The sequence below is a fragment of the Adiantum capillus-veneris genome, chromosome 5, assembly GCF_014529385.1.
Source record: "Adiantum capillus-veneris isolate H3 chromosome 5, ASM1452938v2, whole genome shotgun sequence".
In the NCBI taxonomy this organism is placed as follows: domain Eukaryota; kingdom Viridiplantae; phylum Streptophyta; class Polypodiopsida; order Polypodiales; family Pteridaceae; genus Adiantum; species Adiantum capillus-veneris.
The window spans coordinates 153219510-153236709 of record NC_140935.1 but is presented as its reverse complement, the minus strand read 5'-3'; the positions used below and the strand labels follow the sequence as shown (position 1 = coordinate 153236709).

Sequence of the window (17200 nt, the reverse complement as noted above, 5' to 3'; positions counted from 1 at the left end):
CAAGGTCTAACATTGAGGCACGCGCAATCCTACAACACAAGTACATGCATTGATTTTTTGCATGCTAAGGTGTCCCACAATTATGTGCACTGACTTATGTCGCATCTGACGACGCTGGGAAGAAATTACTGTTTGTAATTGCTACTAGATGAACGGCGGAGATGGCTGGACCTTTTGCCGGCAACCAAGAAAAAACACTTGCTCTGGCATCTTAAAGGACATTGCCAACAAAAAGTGTAGAGACCCCCCTAGCCGGGGCCCTAAGCCTCGACTAGGAATATATAAGAGAAAATGCGGCTACTATCAAATACAGGAAACGAGAATAATTTAAGGGCTCAAGTGCAAGGCAATGTGGAAAGTGTTCGTCTGTGGAAACTCAACACTAAAAAGGCGTGCTGCCACAGAACCGTGGTGGGCTGTGCGAGCATTGCCTTCTTCATCATTAGCACGCGGTGAGCTCTCCAATTGCGTTACTCAATCCACACAGAGGAAGTGGGCGCTTTCTTGCGCTTCTTGTTTTTCTTCCGACTTGTTTGCGTTTGCCTCTTCAAGACGACTTAGTTCGGGCTCTTCCAGCAGCGCCCTTTGTTTCTGCAGCTTGCACTCCTTCGCCCGGGCGTGCCTGCAACACCGGATTGAAAGCTCGTATGGAGGGAGTGAAGCCTGGAACTGGCCGAGCCAACATCTCCTCCGTTATTCCTGGATGGTTCTCCGAAATCAGCCCCATGTGGCCAGGTCTCTCTCTCTCTCTCTCTCTCTCTCTCTCTCTCTCTCGCGCGCGCTCTCGCTCGGGCTCAAGCAATTGTAGGCCACCATGCAGACGTGTGTGCAAGCTGGCCGGCTTGTATTTGGCCGGATAGCAGTTTGCAAAGCTCGTCATGAAATTGTGAGGCCCAAGCTATGCACATGGGCAGTCCTTTCTGTTCAAGGCCTCAAAATTTGCTATCTGGGATTCTTGATTTTTGTGCACTCATAGCCATGCTCGTGCTTTGTGTCTAGGAACGTGCTTTTATGGTATCTGAGGCCATGCTAATTTTCCTAGTGGGATCATGTACTTTCAAAGTAGTTGCTGCATGTCTACTTTCTTTTTGCCAGCCATGTTAGTGATTGTTATCAGTTCAACTCTGCTCTGGACACCTTTTCACATATTGTTTCAGTCGAGGAGAGGCGTCCCTCACAGTTTCTCCGGCTGTTAGTTGGGCAAAATGCGGTTGTTAGTCGATGCCACGGAGCTAAAAATGCTTAAGAGTTGCTTGAAGTCTTCTGTTTGTATTTGCCAACACAGGGGAGGCACATTCCTTGGAAGTTAAGGAGATTCTGTTTGAGGGAAAATCAGACTTTCAAGACGTTCTTGTTTTCCAGGTTTGTTCTGAGTCTCAATTGCACTTTGAGCTAATAAGCTAAGTTTTTGCAACGAGGTTGTCGGTTGTTGCGTTTTTTTTCTTCATGATCTAAGCCTCAAGTGCCAATTTGGATTGCAGTCTGCAACGTATGGAAAAGTGCTGGTCTTAGATGGTGTTATTCAGGTGACGGAGCGTGATGAATGTGCATATCAAGAGATGATAACACATTTGCCACTTTGCTCAATACCCAATCCGCAAAAGGTTGAGACTGATTTGAGAATTTCTTAGCACACAAGCTCCAAATCAAACTATACCATTATCCTAGGTAAAGAGCACCTATGCCAAAACGTGAACTCTTTTTTGTCATGGTATGTGCAGGTTCTTGTTATCGGTGGGGGTGATGGAGGAGTTTTAAGAGAGGTGGCCAGGCACACGTCAGTGAAGCAGATCGACATTTGTGAAATCGACCAAATGGTCATTGATGTAAGCCTCAACAATTGTTTAAGTGCATGAGATGTGCTCCTATTTGAGCTTTTTTGTATACATGTCACTCTTGAACAGGACTCTTAAGTCGCTCAAGGCTGTATGTTTGTTTCTCCATTCTTGAAAGGTTTTTCTAGGCCTAGAATATCAACATAATCTGGTTATGAGTGCATAAAAAATGCTTGATTTAGACAAAGAAGGGACTATTATGTTGGGTTTTTTTCCCAAGACATCAGATTCCCGTGTTAGAGCACGTTGTAGTTTATGGTGGTATTATTGATGTGCTGATGGTTTGATGTCGTTGCAATTTGTGAAGGTTGCAAAGAAGTTCTTTCCCAACATTGCTGTTGGATTTGAAGATCCAAGAGTTCGGCTATTTGTTGGTGATGGTAAGACAATAACTTTGATTGATGTTTGTATTGAAGCGTGCTTTTGCAAGGCGTCTGAGGGATCTGAATCCTTTATTGTAGTATTGTAGATGTGTTCTTGTGCCTTTGATTGAGTTATGTGCATGTGAGCCTTTTTTTTGGCCTCAAGATTATGGATGTATGCTTGCACTTATTGTATGTAGGGGCTGTCTTCCTGAAGGAAGTGTCGGATGGGTTCTATGATGCTGTAATTGTGGATTCTTCAGACCCCATAGGTGAGGACCTCAGTTGTCTCACTTTGTTGCAACTTGTTGGCCAGTGATTCTCTCATAAAATCTTTTTGTATGTAGGTCCTGCTCAGCAGCTCTTTGAGACTCCCTTTTTTGAATCCCTGGCAAGAGTATTACGTCCAGGAGGGGTTGTATGCACTCAGGCGGAAAGTGTGTGGTTGCACATGCACATAATCAAGGATATATTTTCAGCTTGTAGAAAGACATTCAAGGGATCAGTCAAGTATGCTTGGACAAGTGTACCGACCTACCCAAGGTGCGAAAATTTCTTTGGAAGTATCTGGATGAGTTGTGCTTTTTTTTTTTTGTGTAAAAGAGTTGCTCATTTTCATGTGTGCACGATTGGCAGTGGTGTTATCGGATTCATGCTGTGCTCCACGGAGGGTCCTGCTGTCAACTTTCGGCAGCCTGTGAACGGGATTGAGAATCTAGATTTGAATAACAAAATAGGCCCGTTAAAGTTTTACAATTCTGAGGTATTTTACTTGCTTGCAAGGCATCCTAGCTTTTGGCTTGTGATTACTTAAGTGATGTGGAGTGTCTGGTAAAGTTCTCATGCGAGTTATCAAGGGTTCTGGCAAACTTATTTGCTTCCAATTGAGCTTCTTCACTTGGGCTGTTTAAACCCCCCCCCTCCGCCCACCCCTCCCTCCCAAAATCCGTCCCCCCTCTCTCAAATTTTATGTATGTTGTTTATATACAGATGCATTCTGCAGCATTTTGCCTACCTCAATTTGCTCGCGAAGCTTTGGACACTTAGGTTCTGCTTTCTACTTGGTGGCCAAGTTCAAAGGTGAAGAAACGTGCTCATCTCTTTGGCTCCTCCTATGGGTAGTTCTTTTGTTCCTTGAGGTGACATTCACTTTGTTTGATTATGGGCAGGACGAACCAGCACCGAGTTTGAGTCCTGAAGACATCCGGAAAAGAGAGAGAGAGAGAGAGAGAGAGAGAGAGAGAGAGAGAGAGAGATGGCATTAGTATAGCTTAGTGATAGAGCCCTTTTTTTTCAAGCCCATGCTTGAATTTTTGCATTCAAGAGTTTGGATATCGTCAATGTATCCTTTATACCAATTTTTTGTTGGTCACATTTTAACAGCATCACTTCAAGAATCTGATCAAATTCTTTTTTAGCAAAAGTACCTGACATTGTTCGCTTCACTCAGCCATTGTGCTCTTGCAGTTGAAATTTGCTTATGGCATTGGTATCCTTGGTGGGTTGTGTTCATAATTTTGTGACTGTTGTTTGGGATCAGATGGAGTGCCCTTCGACACTCATCCTCTGTCTATTGGGCCTCTATGAGCTTCTACATCCCTCTCAAATGGTGTATAACTAGAAAAGGTAGAAGAAGAGATCTTTCTTGCATGTTTTGACGAGCTATATCACGTACATAAAAAGTGATTTATACCTTCTTTAATGCAGACTTGATGTCGATCGAAGGAGAATGTTATTATATCTCCTCCTCTAATGAGACCTCCTTCGCCGAATGTGGAAAGTGAGATTATTTGCTTTCCTAGATTCCATTTTCTAGAGACTCTAGCAACCATTCCATGAGTGGGTGTTTGATTTTCTATGGTTGGTTCCGTAGGATGGGACCTTTAATCAACTGGCCCTAGAGCGGTGAATGAGTGGGTGTTCGATGTTCTAGAGCTGGTTTCCTAGACCTTTAATCTATTGGCCTAGAGTGATTGAATGATGGGCGTTCGATGCTCTACGGTTGGTTCCCTAGGATGGGACCTTTAATCAATTGTCCCTAGGGTGACGGTTGATGGACACAACTATTGATTTTGTGCAAGATTAGTTTGTTACTTTTGGGTAGGGTTGGTGTGGCAAGGGTCTAGACTGAATACCGATGTCTCGATGAGAGGAGAAAATGACAAAATGTTCAGTTAGCCAGGAAGTGAGGTGAGAAGATTGGGGTATTATGGAAGACATTGGAGCACCTGTGCATCTTGGTTAAACTGGAACTATGCTCTTTATGTTGACCAACTGTTTGGTATTTGTTGTGGTGGTCACGGTGTCTAGTAGTGAAAGATATGGGCAAATATACAAGCAAAGGGGAAGAAACCTCGTAGTGAGGGAAAATTGAATGTACTAGTTTAAATTTCTTTAGTTCTCTCGATATGAACGTATGGTGCCCACATTACATTTAAATATATTATCGGGCTTAAAAAAAATGTAGATTAAAGTACATAAATACTTTGGACTTTGCTTTAAGCGAATGTATCTCTATATTTTGAGTAATCCTTATGAAAAGCATGAAGTACAAATGGTTGCCTAAAGGGATGGCTATGGAGCGAGTTTAATGAAGCTAGTTTGAAGGGCTTTTTTAGTATATCCCCCCCCCCCCCTCCCCAAAACAAACACACATTCTCTATGATTGTCTCTCTCTATCTCCAACTTAGCGAGTCCACCTCCACCCTCTTGTCTTCCCCTTCTTTTGTTGAAGACATACCGATAGATCTTTGAGTTCGTTTGCTACTTGCTATGAGGTTAAAACATCTCATCTCTCTCTCTCTCTCTCTCTCTCTCTCTCCTTTTTTGTGGAAGTCCTCCCCCTCCGCCCCCCCAAACAATCGCACATTCTCTATGTTTGTCTCTCTCTATCCCCAACTTAGCGAGTCCACCTCCACCTTCTTATCTTCTCTCCTTTTTGGTGAAGACTTGTCGATAGATCTTTGAGTTCGCTTGCTAGTTGCTATGAGGTTAGAACATCTCCTCTCTCTCTTTTTCTCTCTCCTTTTTTGTGGGGTCCCCCCGTCCCCCCCGGGTGGGCTTGCCTCATATACCCTCCTAGTTGCCACATATATATAAACAGGTGAGGGAACCTTCTTCCTCACTTAGCCTTGGGTATTTTTTATGTGTCGTGATCTGTGTGTGTGTGTGTGTGTGTGTGTGTGTGTGTGTGTGTGTATATATATATATATATATATATATATATATATATATATATATATATATATGAGAGAGAGAGAGAGAGAGAGAGATGGCATTAGTATAGCTTAGTGAGAGAGCCCTTTTGTTTCAAGAGAGAGAGAGAGAGAGAGAGAGAGAGAGAGAGAGATGGCATTAGTATAGCTTAGTGAGAGAGCCCTTTTGTTTCAAGCCCCTGCTTGAATTTTTGCATTTAGAGTTTGGATATCGTCAATGTATCCTTTATACCAATTTTCTGTCGGTTACATTTTAATAGCATTACTTCAAGAATCTGATCAAATTCTTTTTAGTGAAAGTAGTCGACATTGTTCGCTTCACTTGGCCATTGTGCTCTTGCAGTTGGAACTTGCTTATCACATTAGTATCCTTGGTGGGTTGTATTCATAATTTTGTGACTATTGTTTGGGTTCATATGGTGTGCCCTTCGATGCTCATCCTCGGTCTATTGGGCCTCTTTGAGCTTCTGCGTCCCTCTCAAATGGTTTATAACTATAAAAGGTAGAAGAAGAGATCTTTCCTACACGTTTTGATGAGATATATCACGTACAAAGAAAGTGAATTATACCCTCTTTCATGCAGAGCTTGATTTGGTCGAAGGAGAATATTATTGTATCTCCTCTACTAAGACCTCCGTTGTGCTGACTGTGAAAAGTGAGATGATTTGCTTTCTTAGATTCCATTTCGTAGAGATTCTAGCACCCATTCCATGAGTGGGTGCTCGATGTTCTATGGTTGGTTCCCTAGGATGGGACCTTTAATCAATTGGCCTTAGAACGATGAATAAGTGGGTGTTTGATGTTCTAGAGTTGGTTCCCTAGACCTTTAATCTATTGGCCCAGAGTGATGAATGATGGGTGTTCGATGCTCTACGGTTGGTTCCCTATGATGGGACCTTTAATCAATTGGCCCTAGCGTGATGGTTGATGGGCACAACTATTGATTTTGTGGAAGATAAGTTTGTTGCCTTTGGGTAGGGCCCGTGTGGCAAGGGTCTAGACTGAATGTTGATGTCTCGAGGAGAGGAGAAAATGACAAAATGCTCAGTTATCTAGGAAGTGAGGTGAGAAGATTGGGTTATTATGAAAGGCATTTGAGCACCTGTGCATCTTGGTTAAACTAGAAATATGCTCTTTATCTTGAACCAATTGTTTGGTATTTGTCGTGGTGGTCACGATGTTTAATAGTGAAATATTTTATAAAGCTGATGTTTGAAGAGAAAAAGCTTCGGAACTCTCCTATATTTTGTGAGGTCCTTTATGGTGTTGTATTATTGAGGGTGCTAATTCAAAGATAAGACTTGCCCTAGAGATATGGCCAAATATACAAGCAAAGGGGGAAAAACCTCATAGTCAGGGAAAACCAAATGTACTAGTTTAAATTCTTTAGTTCTCTCGATATGAACGTTTGGTGTCTACATTGCATTTAAATATACTATCAGGCTCAGGATTACTCAGGATATAGAGATACATTTAAACCCCAACTTAAAAGTACATAAATACTTTGGACTTTGCATTAAGTGAATGTATCTCTATATCCTGAGTAATCCTTATGAAAACCATGAAGTACAAATGATTGCATGAGGGGATGGTTATGGAGTGAGTTTAATAAAGCTAGTTCAAAGGGCTTTTTTAAACCACCACCCCCCCCCCCCCCCCCCCCCCCAAAAAAAAAAAAAAAAGTATTGCACATTCTCCTTGTTTGTCTCTCTCTATCTCCAACTTAGTGAGTCCACCTCCACCCTCTTATCTTCTCCCCCTTTTGTTGAAGACATACCGATAGATCTTTGAGTTCGCTTGCTAGTTGCTATGAGGTTAAAACACACACACACACACACACACACACACACACACACACACACACATATATATATATCCCCTTCTCTCCTTTTTGGTCGAACTCCCTCCCCCTTCCCCCCTCTCGAACAATCGCACATTTTCTATGTTTGTCTCTCTCTCTCTCTCTCTCTCTCTCTATCTCTAACTTAGCGAGTCCACCTCCACCTTCTTATCTTCTCTCCCTTTTGGTGAAGACTTGCCGATAGATCTTTGAGTTCGCTTGCTAGTTGCTATGAGGTTAAAACATCTCATCTCTCTCTTTTTTTCTCTCCTTTTTTTGCGGGTCCCCTCGCCCCCCCTTCCTCTGTGTGGGCTTGCCTTCCATACCCTCCTACCTGTCACCTATATATAAACAGCTGAGGGAACCTTCGTTGCTCACTTAGCCTTGGGTACTTTTTATGTGTCGTGATGTGTGTGTGTGTGTGTGTGTGTGTGTGCGTGAGAGAGAGAGAGAGAGAGAGAGAGAGAGAGAGAGAGCATTAGTATAGCTTAGTGATAGAGCCCTTTTGTTTCAAGCCGCTACTTGAATTTTTGCATTCAAGAGTTTGGATATCGTACCAATTTTTTGTTGGTCACATTTTAACACCATCACTTCAAGAATCTGAGCAAATTCTTTTTTAGCGAAAGTAGCTGACATTGTTCGCTTCACTCGGACATGGTGCTCTTGCAATTTGAAACTTTCTTATGGCATTAGTACCCTTGGTGGGTTGTGTTCATAATTTTGTGACTCTTGTTGGGGTTCAGATGGAGTGCCCTTCGACACTCATCCTCGGTCTATTGGTCCTCTTTGAGCTTCTACATCCCTCTCAAATGGTGTATAACTAGAAAAGGTAGAAGAAGAGATCTTTCTTCCATGCTTTGACGAGCTATATCACGTACATAGAAAGTGATTTATACCCTCTTTAATGCAGGGCTTGATGAATGTTATTATATTACCTTGTCTAAGGAGACCTCCTTTGTTGAATGTGAAAAGTGAGATTATTGGCTTTCCTAGATTCCATTTCGTAGAGACTATAGCAACCATTCCATGAGTGGGTGGTTCCGTAGACCTTCAATCTATTGGCCCATAGTGATGAATGATGGGCGTTTGATGCTCTACGGTTGGTTCCCTAGGATGGGACCTTTAATCAATTGGCCCTAGGGCGAGGATTGATGGATACAACTATTGATTTTGTGGAAGATTAGTTTGTTGCTTTTGGGTAGGGCCTGTGTGGCAAGGGTCTAGATTGAATGTTGATATCTCGAGGAGAGGAGAAAATAACAAAATGCTCACTTATCCAAGAAGTGAGGTGAGAAGATTTGGGTTATTATGAAAGGCATTGGAGCACCTGTGCATCTTGGTTAAACTGGAACTATGCTCTTTATGCTGACCAACTGCTTGGTATTTGTCGTGGTTGTCACGGTGTCTAGTAGTAAAATATTTTATAAAATTGGTTTTTGAAGAGCAAAAGCTCCTGAACACTCCTACATTTGGTGAGGTCCTTTATGGTGTTGTATTATTGAACGTGCCAATTCAAAAATAAGACCTGCCCTAGAGATATGGGCAAATATACAAGCAAAGGGGAAAAAACCTCGTACTGAGGGAAAACCGAATGTACTAGTTTAAATTTCTTTAGTTCTCTTGATACGAACGTATGGTGCCCACATTACATTTAAATATATTATCGGGCTAAAAAATGCCAAACTTAAAAGTATATAAATACTTTGGAATTTGCATTAAGCAAATGTATCTCTATATGCTGACTAATCCTTATGAAAAGCATGAAGTACAAATGATTGCCCGAGGGGGTTGGCTATGGAGTGAGTTTAATAAAGCTAGTTCGAAGGGTTGTTTTAGTATTCCCCCCCCCCCCCCCCCCCCCCCCCCCCCCCCAAAAACAAACACACATTCCCTATGTTTGTCTCTCTCTATCTCCAACATAGCGAGTCCACCTCCACCCTCTTATCTTCTCTCCCTTTTGTTGAAGACATACCGATAGATCTTTGAGTTCGTTTGCTACTTGCTATGAGGTTAAAACATCTCATCTCTCTCTCTCTCTCTCTCTCTCTCCCCCCACCCTCCCTCCCCAACAATCACACGTTCTCTATATTTGTCTGTCTCTATCTCCAACTTAGCAAGTCCACCTCCACCTACTTATCTTCTCTCCCTTTTGGTGAAGACTTGCCGATAGATCTTTGAGTTCGCTTGCTAGTTGCTATGAGGTTAAAACATCTCATCTCTCTCTCTTTTTATCTCTCCTTTTTTGTCGGGTCCCCCCCCCCCCCCCCCGTGGGCTTGCCTCATATACCCTCCTACCTTCCACATATATATAAACACGTTGGGGAACCTTCTTCCTCACTTAGCCTTGGGTTTTTTTAATGTGTCGTGATCTGCATGTGTGTGTGTGTGTGTGATATATATATATATATATATATAATATATATATATATAGAGAGAGAGAGAGAGAGAGAGAGAGAGAGAGAGAGAGAGAGAGAGAGAGAGAGAGAGAGAGAGAGATGGAGAGATGGCATTAGTATAGCTTAGTGAGAGAGCCCTTTTGTTTCAAGGCCCCGCTTGAATTTTTGCATTCAGACTTTGGATATTGTCAATGTATTCTTTATACCAATTTTCTGTTGGTTACATTTTAACAGCACCACTTCAAGAATCTGATCAAATTCTTCTTTAGCAAAAGTAGCCGACATTGTTCACTTAACTTGACCATTGTGCTCTTACAGGTGGAACTTGCTTCTCGCATTAGTATTCTTGGTGGATTGTATTCATAATTTTGTGACTATTGTTTGGGTTCAGATGGAGTGCCCTTCGACGCTCAACCTTAGTCTATTGGGCCTCTTTGAGCTTCGACGTCCCTCTCAAATGGTTTATAACTATAAAAGGTAGAAGAAGCGATCTTTCCTGCAGGTTTTGACGAGCTATATCACGTACATAGAAAGTGAATTATACCCTCTTTCATGCAGAGCTTGATTTGGTCGCAGGAGAATGCTATTGTATCTCCTCCTTTAATGAGACCTCCTTTGCTGAATGTTAAAAGTGAGATTATTTGATTTCCTAGATTCTAGCAACCATTCCATGAGTGGGTGATTGATGTTCTATGGTTAGTTCCCTAGGATGGGACCTTTAATCAATTGGCCCTATAACAATGAATGCGTGGGTGTTCGATGTTCTAGAGTTGGTTCCCTAGAACATTAATCTATTGGCCCAGAGTGATGAATGATGGCTGTTCGATGCTCTACAATTGGTTCCCTAGGATGGGACCTTCAATCAACTGGCCCTAGGGTGATGGTTGATGGACACAACTATTGATTTTGTGGACGATTAGTTTGTTGCTCTGATGAATGATGGTTGTTCGATGCTCTACAGTTGGTTCCCTAGGATGGGACCTTCAATCAACTGGCCCTAGGGTGATGGTTAATGGACACAACTATTGATTTTGTGGACAATTAGTTTGTTGCTCTGATGAATGATGGCTGTTCGATGTTCTACAGTTGGTTCCCTAGGATGGGACCTTCAATCAACTGGCCCTATGGTGACGGTTGATGGACACAACTATTGATTTTGTGGACGATTAGTTTGTTGCTTGGGTAGGGCCCGTGTGGCAAGGGTCTAGAGTGAATGTTGATGTCTCGAGGAGAGGAGAAAATGACAAAATGTTCACTTATCCAGCAAGTGAGGTGAGAAGATTGGATTATTATGAAAGGCATTGGAGCACCTGTGCATCTTGGTCAAACTCGAAATATGCTCTTTATGCTGACCAACTGTTTGGTATTTGTCGTAGTGGTCACAGTGTCTAGTACTGAAATATTTTAAAAAGCTGGTGTTTGAAGAGAAAAAGCTCCAAAACACTGCTACATTTTGGAAGGTCCTTATGGTGTTGTATTATTCAACGTGCTAATTCAAAGATAAGACTTGCCCTAGAGATATGGCCAAATATACAAGCAAAGGGGAAGAAACCTCGTAGTGGTTGAAAACCGCATGTACTAGTTTAAATTTCTTTAGTTCTCTCGATATGAACGTTTGGTGCCAACATTACATTTAAATATATTATCGAGCAAAAACAAACCAGGCTTAAAAGTACATAAATACTTTGGACTTTGCATTAAGCAAATGTATCTCTATATGGTGAGTAATCCTTATGAAAAGAATGAAGTACAAATGATTGCTTCAGGGGATGTCTATCGAGAGAGTTTAATAAAACTAGTTCAAAGGGCTTTTTACGCGCGCGCGCCCCCCCCCCCCCCCCCCCCACCAAAAAAAAACCAAAAAAAAGAATTGCACATTCTCTTTGTTTGTCTCTCTCTATCTCCCCCCCCCCCCCCCCCCCCCCCACACACCAAAAAAAGAATTGCACATTCTCTTTGTTTGTCTCTCTCTATCTCCAACTTAGCAAGTCCACCTCCACCCTCTTATCTTCTCCCCTTTTGTTGAAGACATACCAATAGATCTTTGAGTTTGCTTGCTAGTTGCTATGAGGTTAAAACATCTCATCTCATCTCTCTCTCTCTCTCTCTCTCTCTCCCTCCCTCCCTCCCCTTTTTGTGAAAGTCCCTAGCCCCTTCTCCCTCCCAAACAATCGCACATTTTCTATGTTTGTCTCTCTCTATCTCCAACTGAGCACCTCCACCTTCTTATCTTCTCTTCTCTTTGGTGAAGACTTGCCGATAGATCTTTGAGTTCGCTTGCTAGTTGCTATAAGGCTAAAACATCTCATCTCTCTCTCTTTTTCTCTCTCCTTTTTTTGTGGGTCCCCTCGCCCCCCCTTCCTCTGGGTGGGCTTGCCTTCTATACCGTCCTACCTTTCACCTATATATAAACAGCTAAGGGAACCTTCATTGCTCACTTAGCCTTGGGTACTTTTTATGTGTCGTGATCTATGTGGTGTGTGTGTGTGTGTGTGTGTGTGTGTGAGAGAGAGAGAGAGAGAGAGAGAGAGAGAGAGAGAGAGAGAGATAGATTTTATTATCGTCCTCGGAGGTCAAATATGACCTATGGGACCAAATTTACATGTGATGTAGTATGTGTATGGCTGATGAGTGACTCTCGATGCTCCAAAATTGTAGTGATGAGAGTCGCAATGGAGAGCCCACACTTTGCCTGGGAGAGGAAAGTGTGTAGGTCTAAGTTATGGCTGAAAATGTGAGAGAAGCAAGTTCGGATGTGATCAAAAGCTGAGCACTCTAGTAGAGTGTGGTATTCAGACTCTCGAACTTGTAGTGAGCATAATGTGCACAATCGATTTGACTCTTCTCCATTGCCCCAACACCCTATCTCGCATCGAAGGAAATGGGAGCTAAGCCGAATTGATGCGATAGTGCGTATCGCGGACAAGGGAATAGGCTCAAGCATGTAAGTGTGAATACGGTTTTCTCTCTCAGCGAAGAACATGGTTTTGTAGTTGGGGGCAATATAGGTGGTGTAATGTATGAAGCGTGACCCACCGGATTTCTCCCAAGCCGTAATACATTGGCGTTGTAGAAAAGCTTCATTCACTTGAGAGTCAATTGAAGCATCATGTAGCAAGTGTAATGCATCCCATCTCCCAAACCACTTCTTTATGTCTTGCATCCATCCCGTGCTCAAGATCTTGCTTTTATGCGTCTTTTGAACTTTTTTACTTGCTTCCCATGCAATTGTAGGAAGTCGATGTGAGGGGTTTTGACGCATCTTTATCATGTACTCCACAACCATTTCCATGCCCATAACCTCAATTGGAAGAGATCCCGAGTCAAGAAGTAGGAGCATATATGGTGTTTGTGTCTTAACTTGGAGAAAGTTTGTAAGAAAACGCTTTTGGACATTCTCAAACTCTTTCCAAGTAGACTTTGAGATGCTCCCGCCCCACACTTCAACTCCATAAAGAAGAACCGGTGTCACCAATGCATCAAAAAGATACTTCTTGAGAACCCAACACTTGATGTTTCCCGCATTACACATGTTCTCAAATGCATAATATGCTCTCTTTCCCGCTTCCAAACGACGCATAGCACATTCATGCCACTTGTGATTGGATGGAACCTCAAGGCCAAGGTACTTAAAGCTCTCAACAACTTCAAGTGTCTCATTGTTGTACACAATGCATGGCTTCTCCTTATGGTTGGTTTTCACAAGCATAACCTTTGTTTTGGATTCATTTACAATCAGCCCACTATGCAAGCAAAAGTTCTCAAGGACAACCATAAGCTTTTGTGCATCTTCTAAAGTGTGTGCTAGAAGCACTACATCATCTGCATACAACAAAAGCATGATTACCGCATTGCAAACAGTGACCTCTTCAATTCCTTCTTCTTGCATAAAGTCAAGTACCATTTGTTCCAATTGCTCGATGCATAGACCAAAGAGAGTTGGTGACAATGGGCATCCTTGTTTAATCCCAATAGTGCTTACAAAAATTTCTGAAATTTCTCTTCCCATGCGCAATTGACAAATCACCTTCTCATAGATTCGAGAAACCGCAAGCATAAACTCACTTGGCACTTGGAGTTCTTCCATCCTTTTCCACAAATTGTTACGTGGAATCATATCAAAGGCTTTCTTAAAGTCCACAAAACAACAATACAATCGCTTGCCTTTCAACCGACTTTTCTCCATGAGAACACGAAGAGTGACAAGATGATCAATGGTGCTATGGCATCGATGAAAACCCGCTTGTCCCTTTGCACGCTTGTCATTCTCTTCAACGCAATCACTCAATTTCATTTCCATTATGCACCCAAACAACTTTGCCATAAGAGACCCAATCATTATAGTCCGGTAGTTGCTTACATTCTTTACATCCCGTCCTTTATGCAAAGGCTTAACCCAATTAGTACTCCAATCATAAGGCATACCATGTTGAAGTGCAAGGTTGAACATATTACACATCCACTCATGGATAAAATCTCCCGTCCATTTGATTATCTCCGGCTTGATACCTTGAAGATCTCCCACTTTGCGAGTGGCCAACTTTTCAAGCCCACCGCATACATCCTCAATAGTAAAAAAAGACGGCATACATGGGAGTGAACCATAAAATGGCATTTTTTCAGTATTTGCTTGCTCATATAATTGCCTACAATGTGTGTACATATCCACTAGACTCAAGTTACCAAAATTCTCAACCCGCTTGCCTCTCAAGTTTCTCCAAAATCTTCCACATGCATGTGCCTTTTCTTGGACTTGAAATTCTTGTTGCTTTACTTCCCATCTTCTTCTCTTCTTTTGAATCAATGCTTTGTATGAATGCAAATGACTTTGATAGTTGTCTTTTTCCATAGTTGCATCAAGCTTTATCAAGGACTTTCGAGCATCTTGACATTCTTTATCAAACCACCTTTTGCGTGATCTATCTTTGTTGATACCATGGAGATGCTTTATGGCAAAGCATTCTTCCGCACAAGAACAAATAGCTTTCTTGAAAGCTTCCCATTTAGTTTCCAATGGTGCATCACATTGAAGCTTTGTCATCCATAATTTTTGCTCAACCATTTCAATGTACATTGGTGCCCGTTTGAAATCCATACATAGTGATAACTTCTCTTTCCTTTGGCTGAGATTATCATGCTTAGTTGCTTCTCCACATGAAAGGTCAATACATAAGGTGCGATGGTTGGATTCTGGGGTCCATTGACCAAACATAAAACTCTTTATGCGATACATGATGGCTTCAAAGAGTAGCATATAGTCAATCACACTATCCCCATTATGTCTCCTACATGTAAATCCATTGGTTCCACTCCACAAAGATACACCATTGGCAATGAGCATACCCGTGCTATTACACATGTGTAAAAGTAACTTTCCATAGTGATCCGCCTCTTTCTCATCCATTGAAGTACGATCATACAAGTGAACTTTCTCCAACTCCCTTGAAATGTATGGCATATCAAATTGTTGAGTATCATGTTGCAATGTTTTTGTGCGAGCATTCACATCCCCAAATACAATAACATCACCTTCACCTTTGAAATAAGCAATGTCCTCTTCCAAATCAGAAAATGGTTGATCTCTATCCATGCAAGCATAAAAGGGAGAATCATGATGAGGAATGTAGCAACCGGCTACAAAAATGGGTGCTCTTTTTGGTGTCATAATTTTCAGCCATACATAACGTTTGTACTTGTCATCTTTCACAATTGATACAAAATTTTCCAATCCTTTCTTAACCATACATGCTAACCCTCCTTGTCCTCTTCGTTGCTTGAGATTCTTTGACCACATCAATGAATGTACATTGTAATCCTCCAAGCCGTTAATCCTTTGTGTATCATGCTCCCAAGTTTCAACAAGAAGTACAACATCGGCTTTGCTTGTTAGTTCATCAATGCCAACCCCCGCATTCCATGGGTATCCATTACAATTCCAAAAGCATATTTTCAATTGTAACTCGGTCTCATAGGTCACGCATCCCTATTTCCTTGAGAGACTTGCCTCCTCCTTGGGCACATTTTCTTCATGAGAGACCTCCTTGTTTTATTATTCTTTTCCATATATGCCTTGCGACGCATATTTTGTTGCTTAATAGTGCGATCTTCACATACAAAACATTTTGTATCCCTCAAATAGATCCAACTATTATCAAGGATAATCTTTCGCTTGGTCTCATCCGGCATGGTGCATACAATTGGCCGTTCTCCCGAGCGAGGAGCTCCTTGCTTCCCCACTCTATGTGCTCCATAGACCATAACTCCGGACATGCCAAAGTGGGTTTTGAAGAAATCTTCAATAACAATGGCAAGAGAAGGAGGTGTCTCTAACTTCTCTTCGGGAATTCCACGAATAACAATGTTCTTGGAACGTCGCTCCCGTTCCTTCAACTCCTCCACATCCACATTCTCAACATTCTTTGTTTGAACCATAGCTTGCATGAGTGAGGAATTAGAAACCACATTGCTACCACATACATCAGCCCAAGACTTGTTTGTGCATACATTTTTCATGTTGCATACATCCCGGCTCATAGTGTCAAATTTCTCCTCTTTCAATACATGGTCATGCTCTACTTTGCTCATCCGCTCCTTCAAAGCATTCAAGTCCACAAGAGAGCGTTTACATTCCTTGACTTCCTCTTCAAGTTGCATCAAACATGTTGTTTGCATCTCAAGTGTCCTCTTGAGATTCTCATTCTCAACCACAAGTACCCTCAGTGTGCCATTCTCCATTGCAAGTGCTCATAAGTCTTCGCCTTGTTTGTTTACGGTCTCTTGTAATGATACCAAGTACGCCATGATCATGGTTTCCGATGTCGTTGGTTGGGTGGTTGTGTTGCTATCTCCACACTTAGGAGATTTTGGATCATTTTCCACAATGGTTGTGGACCTTGTTGAAGAAGAAGAACCCTTGCGAGTGCCGGAAGACATTGTATGTAAAATAGGAGATGAGAATCAATTTTGTTGAACCTGTTCACTTCGGAAATGCTGCTACAGAAATGCCTTCCATAACTCTGAAATTTTTTTTCTTTACATCAATGCGTAGAGGACTTCGTGCTCTTCGATTGAGGCTATAGATCACCCAAATTGGAGTTCGGATGAAGAAGTTATGATCAAAAGAGTGGACTGCTGTCTACTAGGTCAAAAAATGGCTGCGTTTTTTGAGAGAGAGAGAGAGAGAGAGAGAGAGAGAGAGAGAGAGAGAGAGAGAGAGAGAGAGAGAGAGAGAGAGAGAGATGGCATTAGTATAGCTTAGTGAGAGAGCCCTTTTGTTTCAAGCCCTTGTTTGAATTTTTTCATTCAAGAGTTTGAATATCGTACCAATTTTTTGTTGGTCACATTTTAACACCATCACTTCAAGAATCTGATCAAATTCTTTTTTAGCGAAAGTAGCTGATATTCTTCGCTTCACACGGACATGGTGCTCTTGCAATTTGAAACTTTCTTATGGCATTAATACCCTTGGTGGGTTGTGTTCATAATTTTGTGACTGTTGTTTCGGTTTAGATGGAGTGCCCTTGGACACTTATCCTCGGTCTATTGGGCCTCT

General features: G+C 42.0%; 1 protein-coding gene across 1 annotated transcript; it reads left to right on the top strand.

The window, feature by feature from the left end:
* Window positions 1–317: 317 nt before the first annotated feature.
* LOC147458317 (spermidine synthase 1-like) lies at window positions 318–3642 on the top strand. The gene is made up of 11 exons (XM_086512978.1): window positions 318–452; window positions 580–735; window positions 1286–1362; window positions 1482–1604; window positions 1722–1826; window positions 2143–2215; window positions 2398–2469; window positions 2545–2740; window positions 2834–2960; window positions 3188–3277; window positions 3367–3642. Exons 1-10 carry the CDS (start codon window positions 350–352, stop codon window positions 3242–3244), a joined length of 1089 nt encoding a protein of 362 aa, XP_086369104.1. The 5' UTR covers window positions 318–349; the 3' UTR covers window positions 3245–3277; window positions 3367–3642.
* The last annotated feature ends 13558 nt before the right edge of the window (window positions 3643–17200 follow it).

Coding starts and splice junctions, on each gene's coding strand:
- LOC147458317 (XM_086512978.1), top strand. CDS start 350: ATGTGGAAAGTGTTCGTCTGTGGAAACTCAACACTAAAAAGGCGTGCT. Junction 453..579: donor TTCTTCATCATTAGCACGCG/GTGAGCTCTCCA, acceptor CTCTTCCAGCAG/CGCCCTTTGTTTCTGCAGCT. Junction 2,470..2,544: donor GGATTCTTCAGACCCCATAG/GTGAGGACCTCA, acceptor TTTTGTATGTAG/GTCCTGCTCAGCAGCTCTTT.